The following is a 20,652-nucleotide window of genomic DNA, read 5'->3' on the forward strand; positions in this document are numbered from 1 at the left end:
AATGACATTCCAAACTGCTCAAAGAAAATTTGATTTTCAAGCTTTATTTGATCTATTTTTCTTTTCTCACCAAGGCTGGCACATAGCTATTTTCAATAAATATCAGTTACATGAGTGTGAGAGGTGTGGGCTATCATGAGGCCCATGCTAAACAGAGCTTATTCACAAAAAAAAAAATTGTCAACAGTCTGTTATTTTTGGTTCATTTCTCTAACTTGGCCTGTCCTATAGAAAAGTAAAGAAAAAAAAGTCATATCTGAGTGGCCATTATTGTGATACTCAGCACATACACAACTTTTCCTTTTATGCTAAACAACAGATATAAACTGGACATTCACCACTAGACTGGAGAATTAAACTAATGGCAAACCAAATCTTGGAAGTACTTCCTCATACCAAGGTCCCTAATCTAATTTACACGTTTTACTGAAGGAAAGCTTCACAGGCCTACATGATTCTAGTCCTTCATTATGTATCATGTGCAATACACAATAATATAACAGTCACAAGTGTGCCTCAGGTGCCTTGTGACCAAAGTCACCTGGGATGGTTGCAATGGCCGTTCCACAAAACAATTCTACAGATCACGAAAAGCAATCACCGTTTTTCCACAATGATACTTCAAGGTTAAAGTAATTCTAAAAAATGGCTGTTTGTTCTAATATCTACTCTGATGATACTTCAAGGTTAAAGTAATTCTAAAAAATGGCTGTTTGTTCTAATATCTACTCTAATACAGGGATTCTGCTAAATTCCTACAGCAGGTTACAGTTAAGGCAATTGTAAGGACAGACAGATAAATTAATAGAATAACCTTGAGACACCAGTGCTAAGATCATGGACCTTGGTGTTCCATGGATGGTCTCAAGACATCTCTGGATCTTTCGCTGTTACACTCAGAACGGTGTATGAATATGATGAAAGGGATGTCCCTGACCCTACTTTATTGAATTCTTAAATTAAGAATTAAGAGAGCTCAAGACATGAAAACAACCTAATAAGGACAGAAGTGGAGGGGTTATGAGGAATGAATGAAGACTTTTTTGTTTTTTCATAGTTCCCTGATTCTTAAGCTTGCCTAGCTAGTTATTAGGAAAGCATACAAACCCACTGACATTTAGAGCTTTTTAAAATTTTATTTATTTTAGATCCTGACCACATTTTCTCTTCCCTTCTTGCTTCCCACTACCTCCATCAGCACCCCCATCCACTTCTCTGTTTCTGTTCAGAAGGAGACAGGCCTCCCATGGGTAGCAATAAAGCATAGAATATCAAGTTGCCTTAAACTAAGCATCCCCTCACTTTCTCAGGCTGGGCAAGGCAATGCTGTATGAGAAATAGGTTCCAAAAAGAGGCAGCCAAAGAGTTAGAGACAGCCCTTGCTCCCATTGTTATTAGTCCAACAGGAAGACAAAGCTACACAACTATCACATACATGCAGAATGCCTAGGTCAGTCCCATGCAGGGCCCCTGGTTGCCAGTTAAGTCTCTGTGAGCTTCTATGAGGCAAGTTGTCTCTGTGGATTTTGTTGTGATATCCTTGACTCCTTTTGCTCCTATAATTATTCCTTTCTTCAGCAGGTTTCCCAGAGCTCAGCCCAATATTGGCTGTGGGGCTCTATTTTTGTTTCCATTAACTATTGATGAAGACTCTTTGGTGACAATTAGGGCAGTCACTAATCTGACTATAGGAGATAATAGTTCAGGTTACATATCTGCAATTGCTAGGGTCATTCTTGTGGATTCTTGGGAGTTTCCCTTTCATCGGGTTTCTTCCTGACCCCAAAATGTCCCTCTTTCCAGTCATCTATTTCAGGAATGTGCTGAGCCTCTAGTGTTTTTAGTTGAATGTGTACAGAATCCCCAGTGTTCTTTGGAAGAGATTGAATGTGTGCAGAACCTCCAGCATCCTTAGAAGACCCACCCATCCTTTCTTCTCATCTTAGCCAGCACTCTGCACTTCCTGACTGCCTGCATCATAGCCTTCTTTCCACCTCCTCTGTTCTTAGGCTGTGATGCTGGAGGAAAAGGAGGTGTGATCTCTACCGATAATCCTTGCCCATTGCCTTCTCTCTTAAGTAATCTGCTTTTCTTTTTCCATAGTATATATGTCTTCCAAACATGACCTAGGAATCCCATCAGTCATCCTTTACATCTACCCAAAATTTTCTCATAGCAACAATGTAACCAATCCTCATGTCAGTCTCCTCGTGAACATATCGTTTCTTAGCGCTCTATCTGGCTTGACAAAACAGGCAGCATAAGTAGCTCTGCTCCAAACCTAGACTCTCACTTTCTTTCTATGCTTGAATTTTACCCTTTCACCCACTCCCTCCCTCTATAATTTCTTAGATTTTTGTTATCATTTTCTGGAATCTTAATATCATCTCAGGTACTTCACTACCTCTCATCATCTCCTTCTCTATCGTTTTCTCTGGTACCCAAAACTAGAACCCAGAGCACACCATTTGCTTCTCATTTACCCTGCTTCTCATTCTTCTCTTTAACAGCCCATCACTGAGACCAGATCCCTTTAATTCTTTTTGTTTCTTCCTTTCGTATATGTATATATTTGTATATATATTCACTAACACACACATATATGTATTATATATATACATATATATATATATTCAGTAACACAATAACCATTTATAGTGGGTGCCTTATAAATTATGAGAATTGCATAGGACACACAGAGCCCTAACAAAATAGCCAAATCATACAAGACACAATTTTATAAAATACCATTCATGCCCAAAATCTTAAAAACCACAGCCTGAGTACTGAAAGTCAGTACTGATGTCTGCCTTAGATAACACAGGTGGTAGAATTACCTGGAAATGAGGGGAAGCAGTCATCATAAAAATGCTTTCATGAGTAATTGCAGATTCCTGGTAATAAATAAACATACAAAATAATAATATGAAACACAGATTATAGAAGTGTCATGAAAATTATAGCACTAACAAGAATCCACAGAAATAAAAAGAGTGCAATCCTGGTGGTAGGGCAGACTTGACAGACAATAGAATTAGAGACTACGGTAGCAGATCTATTCAATTGGCCTGTTCTGAACAACTGAGAGAAAACAGATTGAAGAGAAAAGTTGATATGGAGTCTGGAGATATTGCTCAGAGGTTTAGAGCATTTGCTGCTCTTATAGGGGACCTGGGTTTGGTTCTCACATCAAGCTGCTCACAACCACCTGTGTCTCAAGTTTCAGGGGAACCGATGCCGGCTTCTGGTTCTGCATGCATGTGTTGCCTAGAGATGCACTCAGCACACACACATACATATGATACAGCTTCAGTGACCTGTGGGTAAATAAGGAAAGGACTGAAATTCTTATCAAGTGCCAAGAAGAAAGGGGAAAGTGGGTAGGTTGGAAAGAAATTGGGAGTGACAGCTGAAAAATTAATGAACAGCTAGAAACTATGGAACACAAGGCGGGAGAATGCCCAGGCATTTTACACAGAAAAACAACTTAAGTAAGCATCTAGAAAGCAGCATCAAAGAAGGAATCTTTTTAGACAACAAGTGTAACTTTTCTTTTTCATGTGTGAGTGTTTACGGGCATGTTTATCTGTGCACCATGTGTATGTCTGGTGCCCATAAAGAAGGTGTTGGAACTTGTGAGCTGTCATGGGAATGCTGGGAACTGAACCCTGCTTCTCTGTAGGAGCAGCAAATATTCTTAACTGCTACTGCATTTGATCTGCCCCGAAAGAAGAAATTTGAGAGGCAGGCAGAGTTAAATATCAAGCTGCCTGTATGGGAACAATCATTAGAATAGGAAAAGTTTCTCATCTAAAATATGAGAGCAAAGGGAAACACCCAAAGTGCTATGGACCATTAGTCTAGTGGAACTGGGTCCAGCAAAACTTTCCCTAAGGTGAGAGGGAATGAAAACAAAGGAGGTGACCACAGGGAGTCACAGAGCAGCAGGAGGGAGGAAGCTATGACTGTAAGTAGTAGGTTTTGATTAAAATGAATAAAACAAGATGCCACCAGTATTCTAACACTTGTGGCTTATATGACATACAGTTGCTGAAATCAGGGAATGATTTAGATGTTCTAGCTCCTGCAAGATCAAAAAAGCTGATAAGTATGTGTCTGAGTCCTGGGGCAGCAATCAGAAGAAACACTTCATGGAGGCTTGCATCTCCACACTGGGGGATGAACTGAGTACTAAGGGATGTGTCAGAAACATGCTATTTTCTTTATCCTGGGGGAAAACAAACAATGTGCCCTACGTTTATGTGATATGGTAGTGGAATGAGAGTGCACTAGTTCAGTAGATTTTCATTACCGGCCACAGCTAACACATCAATATTTCTTCAGCTTAAAGATGGAGCCCAAGACGAAAGGGTTAAAACAGCAGCAGCAGCAGCATAAGAAACTTCTGGCTGCAATGCTTTCCCAGGATTCCTTCGAGTCTGTCCACAGCCCCACCCCATCTGTCATAGAAGAAGACATTGACAATGAAGACGATGCAATGGAGTTGCTGGGTAATTTTAAAAATTAATCATTTCTCTTTCTCCTCTTTTCTGGCATTGTAAAGGTGTGCAGGAATTGAGGGATTTTAAACATTTTGAGTAGTTTCGTCTAAGGCAAAGGGAGCCCTTGAGAGTACACTTTCTTTCCATTAGAGCTTTATAAAGTTGCATGTAAGAAGCAAACTGAATCCCTGGACGCATGTGTAAAACTCCCTAGACTCCACTGTGTGCTCCGTGTATGCAGCGCTCCACACTCTGACTTCTTCCAACTTTATTCCGTGTGCAATTGTGATCAAATGCAAATCTGTCTGTTTCGTTCTTTTTGATTACACCTATTGTCTTTAAAATATACCCTCTTCCTCACAAGTCCCTCTGATTGTAAGGTTGCTTTAGAAAAATATCGTAAAATTGAAAGATGTTGTCAGTAAATTGATGTTTGATGTTTTTCATAACTGATAGGAAGTTCTGCATAGATTTTAAAGTCTTCAGAGACTCAGTACCTTCACAAAACTTCATTCATGTGGTAGGTCTAGTTTTCTTTTTGTAGGTTTTTTTCTTTCTTTTTTTTTTGGTGGTTCAAGTATGTAATCTTGTTCCAATAGAAATTTATTCATAAAAATGGTTAATTTTAATTAATTGAAACTCATTTTGGGAAATCACTTTTTTGGGGAAGGGGAACAAGATTCCTTGTGTGGCTCTGGCTGTCTTGAAACTCACTCTGCAGACCAGGCTGGCCTGGAACTCAGAGATCCACCTGCCTCTGCCTCCCAAGTGCTGGAATTAAAGGAGTGCACTGCCATGCCTGACTGGAATATCAGTTTTACATAACAGGAACATGAAATTTTCTTTGCAAGTAATCCAAATGTAAAATGGTGTGTTTTTATTTGAGTGGTACTATTTATTCTTTTATATAGAATTAGTTAGGACAATTTGGATATGCTTTTATAACAACCTACCATTATATTTAAACTGAAAAGAGAAGAAATAATATAATTACATTCAGAAATGAATGCACAGGAAAAGTACTTTATTTAAAATTCTAGGCCATATTTCTAGGAATTAATGCTGATGGCAGTAAATTATTTTCAATAAGTGATTTTAGGTCTTCATGCATAAAACTGCAAAGGTGTCATTCAGTTCTTGGTGGCATGGTTGAAGATCTTTTCTAATGGTCTCATACCTACCTTGAGTCTAGAATTAAGGAGACTGTATCATGACACTTTTCGTTAGATACTATTGGGCTTTGTTTTCTTTTAAGCAATTAACTCTTATTTGCCCACTTACAAATCATGCACGTGGAAGAGCCGATCTTGCCATGACACTTTCTTCCTTCCTTCATTCGCTACACAGACTTTGATCTTAGGACATAAATTAAAGTCATTTCTGTTTGTAGGAATTTTGCAGCCAGATCAAAAATGTAAACTCATCACTTCCACCTTGTTCTCTACCTGTGTTATCACAGCTGTCTTTAGTGGTGACTCTTAGTGCAGAAGTGGGGGCAGGGATCATGGCAAGCGTGTCTGAAAAAGCTGGTTTCTCTGCTTAGTCAAGGAGAGCAAGGAGGTATAAGCTGGAGAAGTGGAGGGTGGGCAGACTCCTGGGGGCTTGTTCACATAGGTAATGGACCTTTGGTGACTGTGCCTGTAAGAGGATTCCCTGCTGGTCAGTGACAGCAAAAGAATTGATCAAGGGACTCTAAGGAGGCTCACTCCATGCTGATTGTCTCTAGACTTCCCCTGCTCTCCTCACAAATGTCCAGCTTTCTAAGATGAAGACCAGAGGGGGCCTAGATGTCTTCCTCGTGATAAGCCATTAGCAACCGGCTCTCATTCATTCTTCTTCTCACTGTAGATATTTAACCTGTGTTCTGACCAGGTTTAATGGTAAAGAATAGCGAAAGCTTTCACTATGAGGTCTTACACAGCTCCCGTCTGGTGGCTGGTGGCGACACCACGCTCTAAGTGATGAGAGCTCCTATGATGGCAGGAAATGTTCAAGCATACAGAACAAGCCTTCAATAATGCCATGTGCAGTTGCCCTGGTTTAAGAAATGATTCCAGAGAAAAATGTGATTGCATACACCTGAAGAAAACACAGATGTTAATACCTTGAAAATTTATGGGAAATCAAAATTTAGGCATAGAATCATTATTAAGGTGTAACAGATCCTGGTGTTTAAAATATCCTTTGAGAATCTACAATATGTTGCAGAATGAGTTTGATATAATGTGTTTTTAAGGGTTCAGTTTGTCACTATCTATGCCATAATAAAATTAGCTGAAAATGTAACATGCATGGGAAGTTATCTGTAAATGTGAACTGATAAGTAAAAAATATGGTTCTTAGCCAATATCAATATATAAATGAATTACCCATTAATAAAATTGGTGGCTTAAGGGGTAATCTTTTAGTGAAAGTAGTAGATATAAATAAAACTAATTCTTGTTGTTGTCTTTATTGAAATGTAGTGTTGTTGATATATGCTGATTATATATTCACAACTGTTTAATTGTATGTCTGTACATTTATTCTGCAAACTATTAGGCATGTGGAAATATATTTTAAGATCCATTTTATGTTAATTTATACTGGACTACTTTAAATCCTACTTATAAATTCTTAGTGGATAAATAACTCCTCGTTAAGTTAATATTATCTATCAGAGAATGAAGTATCTGAACTTTGAGTTTTAAAGAGATACCAATTTTAAGTATTTCTGAAAGTGACTCTAGATATATAAAATGCAGCTGAAAAACATCCTCATGCTCACCTCAAATGATGAAGTATTCAACCATAAACATAATACAGTCTCAATTATTTTGATGAGGCACATGATAATTAAAGTGAACAGAGATCACACTTCCTAAACATGTGCTAAAATCAAGAGTTTTTCAAAAAAAGTGTGAGACAAGATGAGTTCCCCAAAGCTTCTGTAGGTTCTCTTCCTTTATCCTCAAGGGGAACTTAAGGGGCTACTGAAGGACATTAGCTGTGCGAATGCCATCCCATTTCCCCTAAGCTGCATGTTTTTATCATCATGTTATAACTGTAACAGTAATACCTGTTTGATCATTTTCTATGTAGTTTATGCCAATTTATATTCATTAAAAATAAAACTAGAATTTAAAGGTACAACTACTTTATTATACACTTTAGTTTTGACTATTATAAAATATTTTGGGCCTTCTGAGATTTGATACACAGGGAAATACCTAAAATTCGTATTGCAGAGATGCTAAAACCATTAATCATACTTAGTTATACTTTTTGGCCTTAGCTTAAGATTATATAAATTTAAAACTTAATTTAAATCAACTCTCCATTGCCTCAAATAAACGTGGTTGTTATAAACATATTTTTCTTGATTATGATAAATAATTAAGTGTAACTGGAGTGGCAGTCCTTGCTGAATACAGTTTTTAGGGTTATAATATCCTACCGACTAAATGAACACGTTAGTGAAATGTAAGTGAACCTACTAGAGGGACTCACTAAGGTGTGGTGCTCTTTCAGCCAATTCTCCTGCACTGCGATGCAGTTTTGGAAAGATAAGCATTCACTCTCATGTGTTTGGTTAACCTGGAGTCTTTCTTCCATCAGAAATTTGCTATAAGACAAGAATGGGCCATTGCATCCGATGAGAGATAGATGCTGTCACTGTGGCGTAAGAATTAAAAGAAAGAGGCCCCAAATGTCTTTTACAAATTCCTTACCTATATGCCTACACTTTAATGACGACATCTGAAAGCCAGTCAGAAACAGAAGATACAATCAACACAAGTCTCTCCAGTTTTGTTTCCTTATTGAATTGATTATTTGATGAGTCACAATAGCAGCTACTATAGGTTGTTACTTTAAGATATACCAACATCTTTATAAACCTGATTCTTTATAAAAATTATGAAGACTTTCAAGCATTAAACTACTGGGTGTTTCAATATAACATTGAAGATTGCTTAAAATATTAATTCATTCAGTATAGTACAAAAGTAAATTAATGAAAATTAGTGGCCATTATAGAGAAAATACACTATAAGATATAGTACTTTAAAAACACTCAGAGGTTAGTATTGAATATATTGAATAAAATGTTCTTAATTCAAGTAGGTTTTGTATATATATATATATGATAGTCCAACAAACTCCATTAATTTGCAGCTGATCACCACAATTAACTAAACCTTATAGAAGAGCTGCAAATAGATTTTTATAATTTCACTAACTCAACCAGTGCAACCTAAGACATCCTAAAGTTGTGTGAGCTATCTGTCACATGCTAAATATTTCCCCTGTAGAATACCTCTGCTCCTGTGTTGGCATCCACGCTTCTGAATTGGAACTTCAAATGGCTTCCATGTTATCATTGCCTGTGCCAATGCTGTAACAGACAGTCACTGTCTGAACCAAAAACATTAATACTGTGCTTAACTCCTTCAGCTTTAATGCCATTTTAGAACATCTTCCAGCACACGCTTTCACAAGGCAAACTGTGCTGCTGCCAGGCAAGAATAATGAACAGCATGAGGAACGTTACCTTATATTGTATTTAACTTTAAAAAGTTATTTGATCTTTAGAGTTTAGAGATAAGGGTGGATATTGTGGGAAAGTGGATGGGCATGCTCTGTCTCTCAAGTCCCTCATTCAGTTTTCGCAGGTTTAGTTTTAAGTATGTATCTATCGCTTACAGAGCGGGTCTGAGTGTTTGTAATACCTCAAGTTGGAACAAATAGACAAGTCTGGATTATGGGTGCTGATTTTCATGATTTGACTTGCCTGGGAAGCTCTATGGCATGGGTCCACCTTTAAACAAGACGGCAGTGTTCTCTGCACCCAGGATTTTCTTCATTAGATTTAAATGCAGCTCATAAATCAGGCTTTACTCAGTAAAATTACCTTTCCCACTACTTCAGTAAATTCCATTGCAAGCAATTGGTTGAACTCCTAAGAATCTTAATAGAAAAGTTATGTACAGTACGTTAGGAGAGTCGATCATTCATGAGAAAGCTTTCTGAGTCACCCCCACTCATTTAAAGTGACTTCTGGAAACAGAGGTCTTGCTGACAAGCTTTTGCTCCCACAGTTGCTGGTATTGTATCTCCTGCCTTGCTTCCTGTTCACCGTACAGAAACACTGGTAGTGTGAATACTTTGACTTGAGAGTAACTGTGCTTATTCCTGCATGAATCCCAAAAAATTATTGCTTTCGGATTCTACTTTATTAAATTAAAACGTGAGATTATTTCTTTCATTAAGTACTACTCCCCTCCTTTTTTACTGTCTAGTTTAATTTTTCTTGTGTTTGAAATTCTATGCATGCTTCATTCTCTTCACTCTTTGGGTCTTTTTTCTTTTCGGAGATATCAGAGTTTTTGCTAATAGCAATAGATATTGTAGGTGGAGATTGCTCTTTAAATAAATAAAATACAAGATGCCACAGAACATATACCGCCTGCTAGCACTTGCATGGCATGTGAGAAGAAATGTTGCACTTTCTGCCTGTGAGAAACAGCCACTTAACAAAACACATTGATCCAGGAGAAGAAAATTAGTAGTTTGCCAATAAATTCTAAACCCATAGACAAATTGTTCACAATGTTTATTTTACCTCAGGTGAAAATTTCTGAATAAGGGAAAACTGTTTCCAGTTATTTGTGTGTAGTTTTGCTGAATATATATTGATTGCTTGGACTAAAACATTCATGGTTTGTTACCTCTAATGGCAGCAATTAATGTGTTTTTCATACGTGTGCTGTGGCTTTTCACTAACCGTTTTGTGAGGTGTGAGCCACCGTGCGATGTGCTGTAGGTGACATGGTTAGAGACCTGTGTTCTACTTCTAAAGACCAAATCATTTTTTAGGCTGCCTCTTGCCAGTTTTGTCATTTTTGCTTTTATGTTGATTTTTAATCTTATACTAAGTTCCGAGTTACCAGCAATTAGATTTAGAATGCTGCTGACACCACATACCCTCCCTACTCCATAGGCAAAGACATGGGGAAGCAAGATATTCTCAGAAAGTGACACATTCCTCTTCCATCGTAGATGACAGGAATACTGAAAAAAGGACATGAATTTATGTACAAAACTCTTCTCCCAAACAAAACTCTCTTTTTTAACCCCTGTCTGTTTTATGTGACTGGAGGCAGAAGAAAATCTGTGCTTTCCCTAACGAGGCAGCAATGTCTACCCACAGGAAGACACGGAGCTCTCAGGGCCAATGAAATGCTCAGAAAGAAAGGGCACAGAGGCCGAACAGGTGACCTCACACAAGCCTGCCATCTGCTAAGCAGAGGCGGTGATGTCTGATACTTGTTTAGAATGCAGAGGAGATTGCTAGATTTATTTTTTCCTATAATGCATGGTTTATAGGAGGAAAACAAAATTATTTTGTGCATATGCAGAGGTTCATACTAATAAAGACAAAGCATGGGAAAGAATAGAAAATGGGTGCAGTAGCAAATTCAGTCTGTAACTGAGGCTGGAGAGATGGCTCTATGGTTAAGAGCACTGTCTGCTCTCCCAGAAGATTTGGGTTCAGTTTCCAGCATTTACATGGCAGATCACAACTGTCTGTAACTCCAGTTCCAGAGGATCCAGCATCCTGGCACAGACAAACATGCAAGCAAAACATCAATGCACATAAAAGTAAATAAATATTTTTTTTAAAAAACAGAAAATCTAGAATTGTAATGCATGATTCTTCACAGATCAAGTAATGAAGTTGTTAAAATACACAAAATTTAATACTGCTTTCAAGTTATGTTAATAAATATGAAAATATTTGAACAATTTTGGTTCTGTATTAATGAGAAAACCAAATTTCAAACTAGTGTTAAATATTATTCCTTTTCCAAATACTTCATATATGGTGATGTGGTATTCCAAGATGATTTGTTCAGTCATGGTAATTATTTTCCTGTACTAGCAATTTGAGCTTTTTACTTTATATGAGACTCATTTGAAAATCTACTGAATCACAATTTGTTATAATTTTATTAGTTGATACAAATGAATTGTAAATAATTTAGCATTTGCTTGAAGTTTAATATCACAACCAAAGCTTATAAAAACATGTTGTAATTCTTCTGATTTCTTCAAACCTGGTCTTATAGCTAACAGAATCTGTCCAGAAATTTCTATATCATGATATGCCCAGCAATGTGTCTAGTAATTTTCGAACAGAATCCTCAAGTGACATAGAAAGCTGAAAATAATGTTCACAAAACTTGCCATATATTTTCCCAGACAGTTGCTCTTGTTAAATAAAACTTTCTTCAAAAACCATTAACAACTATGTTATATGTATATTTTTGGGAATCCCAAGTATTTAAAGTGTTCTTATAAGTAAATTTCTTTTGAAATTATTATATTATTTTTTTTCAAATATAATAGTCTCTGAAGTTCCAAAAGAAATATCCTTAGCAACAATAAATACCCCACAGTGTAAAGATTTTAAGTAAAAGATCACTAAGAAGTATATAGAAAGGATATGAAGGTACTCTGACGGGGATTCATGAAGATTAATCATTTTTATTACTTTTTTTTTAACCTAGCTTCTTTCTACAAAACCGAGCTGAATGTCTCTCTTGATGTGGGTGACTTTGCCCATATTAGAAATCTTAGATTTTACTTAGTTTTAATGTCTTTAAAGCTCACTTTCCCAAGCATCACCAGTAGGGTGTTCAATGGGCTATTTTAACTACTGACATTTAGAGACTGTGCGGTTAACATAGAATGGTATTAGTGGGGTAACACGAAATTCACGTGAAGTTTAGGGAATCAACTTTCAGGAGCGGCACGAGTATGGAGTTAGCAGGAACAGTGTGCGCTCTGTGTACAGACAGCCTTGTTTATCACTTGGCCACTGTTCCAGATAGTAGAATCTGAAAACGGGAGCATCCCGCAGATTTGTTGCTAGAAAAGCGGAATTAATAAAAATGTGCGCTAAGGTTTTGTACAGCCTAAGCAAAATAATTTATGGGAAAGTTCTCAACCAACAGACAAACTAGAAAATTCATGTAATTTCTCAAGTGAGTTCTTTTTTCTTCTTCCCTTTTAATGCATGAAATTGAGGTCGTGTTAGAACAAACAAAGGGAGGCACACACACACACACACAGAGAGAGAGAGAGAGAGAGAGAGAGAGAGAGAGAGAGAGAGAGAGAGGCTGCAGGAATACCTATGTCTGCTCCATATATTAAGGAAATATTTCTACAAGTTCTGTCATCTTGATGTTGGTCTTCTAATACTTTTTAAATGGATACTGACAACTTTCTGAAGTCATAACATAAGAAGCTCATTTTCCCTGCTGCTTTTGATCAAATCCTAGAAATAAATGTAATACCATTATTATAAAAGAGCAGGACCACGTTCAAATTCTTCTGATAATTTGAGCAATTCTTTTCAGCAATGTGAATATTCATGCTATTTTAAAAAATACCCATAGCTAAAAATCTTGGTATGACTTTCTTTATTTGTTTTAGGTTTTATTGCCAGGTTGTCTGCTTCCATTATTTATAGTCATGGTCACTGGCAGTTCTATATCATGGAAAGACAGCATCTGGGGTGTGGAACTACAGACAACAGATTCTGCAGGGACCTCACCTTATGATGAGAATGGGAGATCTGGCTTTGAGAGACTAGCTTAAAGAACTCAATTGTTTCCAAAACTTTCCAAGCTGTACCCTGTTTCAGATTGCACAATGTTTTATAATTCTCTCAATACAGAATCAGCATCCTATAAAATATATTAAACCTCCCCCCCCCGTGTCTGTGTGTGCATGAGAGAGAGAGAGAGAGAGAGAGAGACATAGAGACAGAGAGAGAGGAGAGAAAGAATAAGAGGAGATTCTTTTTCCTGCCCAAGATTTAAATAGATACCGTTATCTTCCTTTTGACATTTATGACCTGAAACTTCTCAAATAGCACTGATAACACTGAAATACCCTCTGAGTCCTATATCTTGGAAGCTGAGTTAAAAGTGTGTTTTGTAGTTTAAGAGGAAGACTATGTCTCTATTTGTGTTGCATTGTGTAGCATAAGAGGACCAGACAAACTCTGAGCAACTTCATTTTTGTTTTGATAAGAGAAATTGAAAATGGGAGAGGGGTTACTGTCCCACACAAAAGCCTTTAACAGAAAGACCGAGAGACGGAGAGATGGAGACAAAGAGACAGACACAGAGAGAGCTCTAAGAACATACATTTAAAAGCAAAAGTCAAAATCAAAAGAGCAATATTCCTTTAATAGTATACATGGACACTTGTATTCTCCTACAGAAATGCTTAAAACAGGAGTTCTTATTATAAAACTTATTGGTGTTATAATACAAATATTCGTGTTTGTTATCTAATTTAATGGTGTTTATTTATTTAGTATCCAAAGATTTAAGTAAGTTCTTGGTTATAAAATAAAGAAGACATGACGAGAAAATTTGTACTTGTTCATTATTAATCTTGTACCAATTCTGATATTAATATTCTTAGTTCCTCTCTTTTCCCATCCCCTCCTTACCTCTATTCTCCCTGTCTCTTTCTTTTTCTGAGTAGAAAGCTATGTTGTCTAGAAGAGTATTGGAAGTTGAAGTCAACTTTTTCATCATAAACAGGGGACAATATCAAAGGGAAACAAACGATCAAGAACAAAAAGCCATCCAAGGTAAATAGGAACAAACGAATAGTACACAATGATAAGGGAAAAGCCAAAATAATGCCTTAGAGAAAACAGTGTTTTGTAGAAAGAAAGGTTAAAACACTTGGCATTTCTATCATATAAAATGAAAGAAGCTGGTCTTGTAGCCCAGCACTCAGAAGGCTGAGGAAAGAGGATTGCAATTTTGACCAGCCTGGGATGTCTACTGAGACTGTCTGTATGTATGCATGTGTGTGTGTTCATGCTTGTGTGTGGTATGTGTGTATGTGTGGTATATGTGTATTATATGTAAATAAAGATCTATAGTGGCCAAAATAATAAAAAGTAAAGAAGAATATGGATGTAATTATGTAATTATAGCATCTGGTTTCAAGATTACCACCAGGTTACAACAAGTAGGACTGTCAGGCTCTGGTGTAAAAACAGATTAATGGGTACATTGGGGCTTGGAAGAAAAGGAGGAAACCTCCACCTTTATATGACCTATTAGCTTTTAGTGAAGGTGGTTTGAGAAAGGAAGAAAGCAATTTCAAAATATTTCTGCTGGAAGAGAAAAGTGACAAAAATAAATGAATTCAAAACTACTTTATGACATTAAAAATGACTTTTAGATAAATGAGTCCCAATTATAAAAGCAGACTTTTAAGCTTCTCAAATAAAATTTAGAATTCATAATATTGTTCTATGTAAAACTTACCTTGAGATCAAAAAATTTACTAGGGAGAAAATAAAAAACTTGACAAACTGTGACTCATTAAAATTGCAACTTTCTTCCCACAAAGTAAGAGAAAAGAGTGTTGAAGGCTTTCCACTCTGTAGCCAGGAGCAATCCCAACAACACAGCTGTCAAAGCTTGCACCCAGAAAACACAGTACCAACACAAATGAATTTCGTAATAGGACAACAAACCTAAGAAAAATGAGCAAAGCTTGACAAAGTAGAATAGACAAATGTGTAAGAAACATGCAAGGAATGTCACATCATTATCCACCAGCGAAATATGATTTAAAACACAAAGCACCACATTTTACCAGCTAGGCAGGCAAAAGTTAAAGACCAAACAGCAAACATTCAAGAATGGAGTGATCAATTCTCTTAAGCACTGCTGAGAAGTCTTTAGAGAACATGTCTGGATGGTTTCTTATACAGTTGAATACGTTCTTTCCCAGTGATCTAAAATTCCCTGCAGGTTTCCAGGGGAAATAAAACTTGTTCTCACAGCTGTACTGTGTCAAAAAATAAACTATTGAAAATAGTCTCGGTAGAAAACCATCCAAGTGCCAATCACTTGGTGCTCCCATCAACAGCTGTGGTATAGTCAGCAATAAGAAGTGGAAATATCAATGCATCCAAGAATATGGATGATCTTCATTACCATCAACTCAGTTCTGTCCCCAGACACCTCTATGTTATTAATAGCCTAGTTCAATGTTATTGCAACCTGAGATGTGACTCTCTTAGGAAATAATCAACTTTAAACGGACTCATATGTGGTGTGTGCTAATTAGATAAGATGAACACATGTTATCAGAAAAGTCTGTCTAACAATCTCCATGTACACACGATATTCACATAGACAGTGAGTATGTGTGAATTGGATGCTAATCCTGGACACTTAAGCTTCTAGAACTGTGAGTGACCCACAGCATTTACTAACACTGTTGAGCAAATGAAACCAGTGATTAGACTTTCAATTAAGTTAATAATAATACATTCATGAACAGGTAAATTTGATGGTCAATATATCAGAATGGTAGAGTACGAGGGACTGACTTGATATTGGTACAAGGAAACCTCCTGGGTGTTGGAAATATTTTATACCTCAATGCATAGATGTGTCCAACTCAGAAAACTGTACATATATTTTCTTTATATTTCATCACACATTGCACTTCTAGAAAGCACTAATTCTTACTTGGGATTAAACCATGATAGCATAATATATAAAGACAAAATTAAACTGGATATTTGACATTTCTAAAGCGAAGTTATGATTTTAAGTTTCTGATTATGAGTGGATTCATTTCTACTTTTTGGAATTCAATCCAATTTTACCTCACACATTTTAATGCTGGTTGTAAGGTGCATAAATATTAAGGGTGATTATATCCTTGTGAAACATCAACACTTTCATCATTATTAAATCTCCTCTGTGCTATTCTGATGTTTGATCAGCCTGTAATATCGCTGTTCCATCTCTCTTGTTATCAGGGTCAGTATGGGTTGTCTTTCTGTATTCATGTATATTAATAATAATTCATTGTGTATCTATTTTTATTCAAACATGAGAATATTATTATAACTCTGACAACATTGATCTTTAATTAGGTGTAATTTAGGATCCTGAGATTTGAAGTAATAACTAATGTGATTATATTACTAGCCACCATTCTGGCTTATTAAGTATGAATTATATTTAGTTTTTATTCTTATTGCCTTCAATTTTTCTTCCACCTCTTGGGTTTTCTATTTGCTTTTGTTTGCTTGCTTTTAGTTTTATGTGTTTTCTTTTCATTGTTGATGGGTTTTGGGGGGGTGGAGTTGGGGAAGGGGCATTTTGAGTCAGGGTCTCACTATGCAACCTAGCTGACCTGAAACTTTCAATATAGCTCCAGCCCTTCTCCATCTCTCAATCCTCCTGTCTCAGTTGCCCAAGTGCTGAGTTTACATAGTCTTGTTCACATATACTCTGCTTGTCTCCTGCTTTTCGCTTTTGTCAAAGATTTATTTATTTTAAATGCATTATGGTTTGTTCGCATCATGTGTGTATGTGTACTGTGTTCGTGCCTTGTATGCACAGATGCCAGAGCAATCTATCAGATCCACTGGAACTGGAGTTACCGATACCTGTGGGCCACCATGTGGGTCTGGCAGAGCAGCAAGTGTTATTAAATGAGGCTGATCTCTCCTGTCCCAGACCCTTGCTCTCAAATGAACATTTATGAGATTCAATTTCTCCCCATTCTTATTGAATCTGTAGTCTTTTTCTTTCTTGGGATTTAGAGCAGAGTTTACAATTTTTTATTATAGGCAAGTCACCTTTAATTTATACTATACTGGATTCTTGGTAAACTTAGCACTTTATGATACAAAAATAACCATAATTCTTCATTTCTGCCTCTTCCATCATTCATTGTATATATGCACATATGTGTGTATAAAGAGACATACATAAGCACATTGCTACTATTATTTTGAACAATTTATCTACTATTATAACAAAAGTGTGTAGCTTTATTTTTCTTCCACTCCATTATTTTTCACTACTTTTCCTTTCTTTGGAAGTTTCTGATATACATCATTTTCTGTGTCATAGAAGAGTTTCTGACATTTATCAAAAAGTATTTCCATTGATAATAAATTTCTTTCATTTTTATCTGAGACTTTTTTCCTTCTAATTATTTGTTTACTTTTATTTTATTTATATTTTCCATTTATTTCCTATTATGTTTATTCTCTTAGAACTTTTACTACAAATCAATTCTATATATTATGGAATTATGGTCTGGAGGGGTTGTTTCTTTCCCACTTCAAAGCTTTAAATATTTTGCTTCTTGTTTTTGACGTGTACACAATTTCTGACAAGTTGAGTGTAATTTTATGTTTTTCTTCTAGTTTCTTTCACAGTTTAGTTTGGCTTTTTGCACTTTGCAGACAATATGCCTAGCTATAATGATGTGGGTGTTCAGACTGTCTAGTGGTCTCTGAGACTCTCAGATATGTCTTACATTAACTTGGGGAAATTTTTCAATCATTATTGTTTCAAATATCATTTCTGTTCCTTCCTTCTTTTCTTCCTTCCTTCTTTTCTCTTCCTCCCTCCTTTGTTCTTCCCCTTTTCCTTCCACGGGCATTTCCATTACTCTCTCTTTCTCTCTCTGTCTCTGTCTCTCTCTCTGCAGTTGCTCCACAGTTCTTGGGCATTCTAATATTTTTTTTTATTTTTCCATTCTTTTTCATTCCATGATCTTCTATTTTGTAAGCTTTTATTGATAAATTCTGAATCTTGAAGACCTATTCTCCAACCCCGCTCCCTGCTCAGTCTATTAATGAGACCATCAGGATTCTTTTCCATTTTTCTTCCTATGTTTATGGTAGCCAACAATTCCGTGGTTATACTAGACACCTATACTTGCATTGTGACTAAATTATCTTTAGGGTAATAATCACAAATTTAAAACATAGTTGGTAGCCCACCATCCTGCCATATCGGAAGCTGATTGTGATTCTTACACTCTTGAAATTGGTGGTTTTGCTTCTGTTTCATTGTCTTTCAGTTGCTTCATAATTACTTTCTGTAGATATGATATACTAGATAAAGTGAACTGTGGTAGATAAGACTTCCAGAATGCAGAGCTAAATAAGATATAAGGAGTTAGCAGTGTTTTGAGTTCTGAGCTTGAGGCCCCTCTTTCAGCAACCCTGTGCTTCTTGACCTTGAACCTCTGAAGTGTTGTTCACACAACCAAGCTTAGATAGGACAGCATATCTAAAGATAAACTCTTATCTATATTTCTCTTGGTGGTCTCATGTCTCATATAAGACTCTGTCTGCTCCATGTCAAACCTGCTGTATGCCACATCTGTTCTATTCCTTTCTCTGCTGTGGAGATTGAGTGGTTCCAGTACCATTTGTTAAAAAGACATATTTTCTTTCCATTGAACTCACGTGGAATTTTTGCTGAATGTCAATTTGCCCTAAATATACAGATTTATTTCTGAAAATTCAGTTTTACTTTTTTTTCTAGAGGTTTTCATTCTCTTTTTTTTAATTAAAATTTTATGATAAAGAAGTTTCACACAATCACACACAACACAATTCACGAGACCCAAAGTCAATATGAAGTGTAAGATCTAATGTGATACTCCACGTCTTCATAATGACTATGCTCTCCGGAGTTCCTTGAGATGCATAGACTTTGGATTTTTTTCTCATGTTAATACCACACTGTCTTGATTTCATCCTTTTTATGTGCTAAGATCTCAGTTTGGAAGGTGTGAGTCCACCTATACTGTTCTTTTGAAAATTTATTCTCACTGTATTCTTCTTTCATAATTTGTTTTACAAGTTTTGTCTTTGTTATGAAATATGTTAAAGTTTGATGTTTTCTGCAGATATTGAGATGAGCATGTGATTTTAATTGTTATATTATTACCCTAGAATATGCACTGATATTTATCTGTTATATAAATTCTGTCTTCCTGGGATAAATACGTATTTGATGAGTCTAATATCTTGTATATGTTGCTGACATTCATTTGCCATCATTTTGATGATGGATTTTTGTGTCTGTATCTAAAACGAATACCACTTTTATATTCTTTTAATGTCTTCATTTGCATTGTTGTTTTATCGCATGATTTAGCAAACATTTCCTCCATTCTTTTATTTTTTGGGAGTTTGTGAAACATCGATATTTATTATTTAATATTTGGCAGAATTCTTCAGTAAAGCCATTTGATGTACACAGAATACTAAATTCTTAGCTTAATTTATTTGTTGGTAGATCCATTTGTTTGTTTCTTCATGCGTTAGTTTTGATGACTGGTGTTTCATTATAAATGTGTCAGCTCTTTAGAGTTATGTTCTCCCCCCATCATGTGGTCATTCTGGGTAGTCCTTCCAATAAGCCTTTTGTTTCTCAAAGGTTAGTAGTAAAAGCCCGTTATTCCAGATGTTTTTGCAAACTATTTTTACATTTGTTTTTCAGAGAGTACACTTGTGTCACAGAGCACATGTGATGGTCTGAGAACAGGTTTCAGGAGAGGGTTCTTTCCCTCCACCGTGTGGAGTCTCAGGATCAAACTCAGGCCTCAGACTTAGTGACAAGCCCTCATTCTGGCTGAATCATGTTGTCATCTCCCATTTCTCAATTTCATATTTAAAAATTTCTCAAACATTTTTCTCTTGGTCAGGCTAGCTAAGAAGTATCTAATATTATATTAAAATTAAATACTATATTAAATATTAATATATTATGCTTAATATTTTTACAGAACCTTTTATGTTTGACTTAGTTATTATGTTTTCTCTGTGCTTCATAAAAGAGCTAAAGAACATAAAAAAACCACAAGAAAATATCTACAGACCTGTAAAGTATATGTTAATGCTTCAGGGCTGGAGAGATGCTTAGTGGTTAAGAGTGTTTGCTGTTCTTACAGAATTTCGAGTTTGATTCTCAGAGCCCATGTCTGTCACATCACAATTGCCTATTACTCCAGAGAATCTGGTACCCTCTTCCTCACCTACAGGCACCTACATACATGTGGACACACACACACACACACACACACACACACACACACAAAGACTGGTACTCATGCATACACATAAATTTACAATCCCTCCATTTAAAAGCTATTACATTAGAGATTTTACAATTCTGTTGAAAATAAAATATATATGTAGATATAAATTGATAAAATTTGCATATTTAAATAAAGGTTGGCTACTGTACTTAATGGTTACACGATTGATTAAATTTAATTTTTACAATACTCATTT

At 36.1% G+C, this 20,652-nt stretch overlaps 1 protein-coding gene across 8 annotated transcripts in view; it reads left to right on the top strand.

Annotated features, from left to right (window-relative positions):
• The window catches only part of CUNH8orf34 (chromosome unknown C8orf34 homolog), a 381,887-nt gene that overhangs the window by 152,785 nt on the left and 208,450 nt on the right, over positions 1–20,652 (top strand). For all 8 annotated transcript variants that reach the window (XM_041667625.1, XM_041667630.1, XM_041667629.1 and 5 more), the window contains one exon: positions 4,345–4,511. In XM_041667625.1, coding sequence (XP_041523559.1) covers positions 4,345–4,511 — 167 coding nt within the window. The remainder of the gene's footprint in view (positions 1–4,344; positions 4,512–20,652) is intronic.

The sequence above is a fragment of the Microtus oregoni genome, unplaced genomic scaffold (assembly GCF_018167655.1).
Source record: "Microtus oregoni isolate MIOR12 unplaced genomic scaffold, Mior012 000017F_ref0000208, whole genome shotgun sequence".
Taxonomy (NCBI): Eukaryota; Metazoa; Chordata; class Mammalia; order Rodentia; family Cricetidae; genus Microtus; species Microtus oregoni.